This window comes from Choloepus didactylus, chromosome 18, assembly GCF_015220235.1.
Source record: "Choloepus didactylus isolate mChoDid1 chromosome 18, mChoDid1.pri, whole genome shotgun sequence".
In the NCBI taxonomy this organism is placed as follows: Eukaryota; Metazoa; Chordata; class Mammalia; order Pilosa; family Megalonychidae; genus Choloepus; species Choloepus didactylus.
The window spans coordinates 37,900,671-37,905,126 of NC_051324.1; the positions used below are offsets into that span (position 1 = coordinate 37,900,671).

The 4,456-nt window shown below is 36.1% G+C and overlaps 1 protein-coding gene across 1 annotated transcript; it reads right to left on the reverse strand.

Annotated features, from left to right (window-relative positions):
- Positions 1–1,413: 1,413 nt before the first annotated feature.
- LOC119513612 (acyl-protein thioesterase 1-like) lies at positions 1,414–3,777 on the reverse strand. The gene has a single exon (XM_037808978.1). It carries the CDS (start codon positions 3,736–3,738, stop codon positions 3,046–3,048), a length of 693 nt encoding a protein of 230 aa, XP_037664906.1. The 5' UTR covers positions 3,739–3,777; the 3' UTR covers positions 1,414–3,045.
- Between the last annotated feature and the right edge of the window lie 679 nt (positions 3,778–4,456).

Here is a 4,456-nt window from a genome sequence, read left to right on the forward strand (position 1 = left end):
CACTCTCAGTTGCTCTTGGAGTGTTTGTCCTCTCTTAGCTTCTCTGGAACAAGAGTCTGCTTTCAAAGGCCATCTCCAAAATGTCTCTGTAAGCTTCAGCTTCTCTCTCAGCTTCCGTGAATTCTTCAGTGTCCCTCTTGGCTGTAGCAAGCTTGCTCCCTCTGTCTGAGCCTATATAGTGCTGCAGTAAACCAATCAAGGCCCATGCCAAATGGGCAGGGCCACATCTCCATGGAAATCATCCAATCAGACTTATCACCTACAGTTGGGTGGGTCATATCTCCATGGAAACACTCAATTAAAGAATCACAACCCAATCAACACCAATACATCTGCCCACACAGGATTGCATCAATGATAATGACATGTTGGGGAACATAGTACATTTACACTGGCAAATCCCTCTATTATTAACTTCTTGTTATAATTTCATACATTTGTTCCAGTTTGTGAAAGAGATTTCTAATATTTGTACAGTTAATTACAGACATTGTCTACCACAAGATTCACTGTTTTATATATTTCCATCTTTTAACCTCCAACTTTTCTTCTGGTGATATGCATGACTCTAAGCTCCCCCTTTCCACCACATTCACACACCAATCAGCACTGTTATTCTCACAATAACATGCTACTGTCACCTCTGTCCATTTCCAAACACTTAAGTTCAACCTAGTTAAACATTCTGCTCATTATAGGCAACTGCTCCCAATTCTTTAGCCTCATTCTATATCCTGGTAACTTATATTTCATGTCTATGAATTTACATATTATAATTAGTTCATATCAGTGAGACCATACAATATTTGTCCTTATGTATCTGACTTATTTCAACCAGTATAGTGCCCTCAAGATTTCTTCATCAACCCATTGTGTTTCTTTTAATGATGGTTTTGTTCACACACCATACATTCCATCCTAAGTAAACAATCCATGGTTCCCTGTATAGTCACATATTTATGTATCCACCACCATCACCACTGTCTATATAAGGACATCTCCATTTCTTCCACAAAGAAGGAGGAAGAGTCAAAGAAGGTAGAGAGACAAAACAAAAAGAAAGAGAAATCAAAAATGACAGTTAAAAGTCAACAAAAGATAGAATTCAACTAAAATAGAATAAAAGAGTCAGACAACATCACCAATGCCAAGAGTCCCATACCCCTCCCTTGTGTCCCCCTCCTATAGGCATTTAGCTTTGGTATATTGCCTTTGTTACATTAAAGGAAGAGTACTACAATGTTTCTGTTAACTATAGTCTTTAGTTTGCATTGACTATACTTTTCCCCAATACCACCCCATTTTTTTTTTTCACAGAAAGGCAGAATTAAATTTTATTTCACATTGATACAAACCGTGAAAAAGATTTACATTTTCCCACACTACAGCAAAACTTTTCAATGGAATAAGGTATCTTGACCATAAATAAGATGTTTATTTGTATAACTGAATATAACTTTATATTCTTCAAAATAAAAGACAATGTGTTTGTAAATGATTGTTTAAAAGTTTTAAATCCAGACATAAACATATGGCTTAATTATTAACATTCTATATTGTACACTGCCAAATTATTTCCTTTATCAATTAGCACCCATTTATACTGATGCAATTCCATCGTTTTATCAGTTGGAATAAAACCCCAAAACTAGCAATTCAAAATACCAAGCATACACTTCAATTAAATATTAAACTGTGTGGTAATTATACCATATGTATCAAGTTCTGACTACCCTTTATTACCCAGAAATTTGTTTTCAAATAATTTTACAGTAATCTGAAAATACTGACTATATAAAATCAAAGGATTGCTATTTTTATGTTTGCACAAAAACTAAAATATCATTTGATTAAAGTCAAAATTTCAAAGATGTTCACTGGCAGATAAAAACCAAAGCAAAATTTTCTGATGGATTCTAATTTTCCACAGTAGCTGGTTTCAAACATGTACAAAGTAAGTAAAATTAAACTCTATACTACAAGGAGAATCATCTTAGATCAAATCACCTTAGAAATTACAATTTTTAAGATCAAGTCTTAAAATTTCAGAACATAGTAAAGTATGATCTAATCATTCTTCCATTTGATTACAGAAAATTAAAACCACAGAATCATTCTGTTCCCTGAACTAAAGATTCTAATAACTGAGTAAGTCTAAATTTGGACTAAAAAACAGTTAAAGAAATAAGTAGCACAGAAGTTTTAAGTGATGTCTGGTTTCATTATAAGTATAAATACATCATAAATACCATATGTCTGTGATTCAGAATGTCAAATTACAGCATTTATTAACATCTGATGTCTATGGCAGGGAAGCAATATTTGGTCTCCTATGAAGGATAATAAAGGCAGAACACATGCCTTTTCTAGAAAGGAGAAAGAGTATTAAATGGAAATGATAAGAAAAAAAGTCTGGTCCCCCAAATAAAAGGGCATTAATTGAGGAGAGCAATATTACTCTTTCATTAACACTTAAAAGTATTATCCCTATTATTAGGAATTATATAATACCATCTCATTTTGTACTATCATTTTGATGTATATCAATACCACCTTATTTTGTATTACAATTATTATGTATATATGAATACATACATAAAAATACAGCCACTGTGTGGTGACTAGGCAGTTTGGGAATAAATCCATAGTCTAAGTCATGATGCACTTAAATCATTTATATCTTAATTACTCATTTAAACCTGAACAAATTTTCTCTAAGCATACTAATAACTTCCAAATGATGTAATGAATATTCTGGTTGCAGTATTTTATTATTTTTCTGAATTACATTTGGGAAAAAGAAGCCAGCTGCTTCACCTATTTTAATACTAGTATTACTCTGGGATCACAATATACAGATACATGAAAAGAAACTTAAAAGAACATACATTTCCCATGAGGAGACATTTAGTTTGTGTCATTGGTACGTATTTGCAAAACATTCTAACACTGCAAACAAGAGGTTTCAGGATTGGGCACATTTTAAAAGTTTCTACTCTACTACAGTGATGCTGGTGTACTTCTACCCAAGGCCTCTTAGTGATGTCAATCAACTGACGGTAGGACTTTATCAATGAATTGCTTGATATCCATCATTTCCTGGTGACATGAACTGTGCATCAAGCCCCCATAGGTTTTGAAGGCTACATTGGCTGGATTTACCAATGTTTTTAGCTTTTCAGTAGTAACGGAACCAAACATTAGGGGGACTAAGGGGTCACAATCTCCATGACACTGGAGGATAGATATGTCTTTATTAGTGCCAGTGATAGGACCCTGTGGAAATGAATCCCGAAGTGGAAGCCAGCAACTGAGTGCAATGACACCTGCCAGTTTCTGCTGCGTGGTAAGAGCAGTATATAAAGATAAAGCTCCTCCCTGGGAAAATCCTCCCAAAATAATCCTGTTAGAAGGAATTCCATTCTTCACTTCTTGGTCTATCAAAGATTTGACATTTTCTGCCGCCTGCTTGATTCCAGGTTCATCTTCCTGTGAACCAGGTGAAAGCCCAATAATATCAAACCAAGAAGGCATAGTCATATTCATATTTAATGTTACAGGCATAACTGGCGCATGCGGGCAGATGTATTTGATATGTGAACTTCTGATACCTGCAAAGGCTTCTGCCCATCCATGCCCTGTGTCTCCCAATCCGTGAAGAAAAATAACCGCCGCGGTGGCCTTGCGGGCGGCGGGCACGATGGCGGGCAGCGGGGCTGACATGTTATTGCCGCACATGCACGGCTCGGCGGCCGCGGTCGGAAACGGAAGGAAGAGCGAGCCCACCACCCCATTTTTAACACCTTGAAAGGTTAACATTCATTTGTTCTCCCTCATGTAAAAACATATTTGTACATTTTATCACAATTGTTGAGCACTCTAGGTTTCACTGAGTTATACAGTCCCATTCTTTATCTTTGTTCCTTCCTTCTGGTGTCCCACATGCTCCTAAGCTTCCTCTTTCAACCATACTCACAGTCATCTTTGTTCAGTGTGCTTACATTGCTGTGCTACCATTGCCCAAAATTGTGTTCCAAACCTCTCACTCCTGTCTTTTCCTATCTGTCTGTAGTGCTCCCTTTGATATTTCCTGTAGAGCAGGTATCTTGTTCACAAACTCTGTCATTGTCTGTTTGTCAGAGAATATTTTAAGCTCTCCCTCATATATGAAGGACAGTTTTGCTGGATATAAGATTCTTGGTTGGTGGTTTTTCTCTTTCAGTATCTTAAATATTATCACCCCACTTCCTTCTTGCCTCCATATTCTACTGAGAAATTCACACATAGTCTTATCAAGCTTTCCTTGTATGTGATGGATTGCTTTTCTCTTGCTGCTTTCAGGATTCTCTCTTTGTCTTTGAGTTTGATAATCTGATTATTAAGTGTCTTGGTGTAGGTCTATTCAGATTTATTCTGTTTGGGGTACACTATGCTTCTTGGATCTGTAATTTTATGG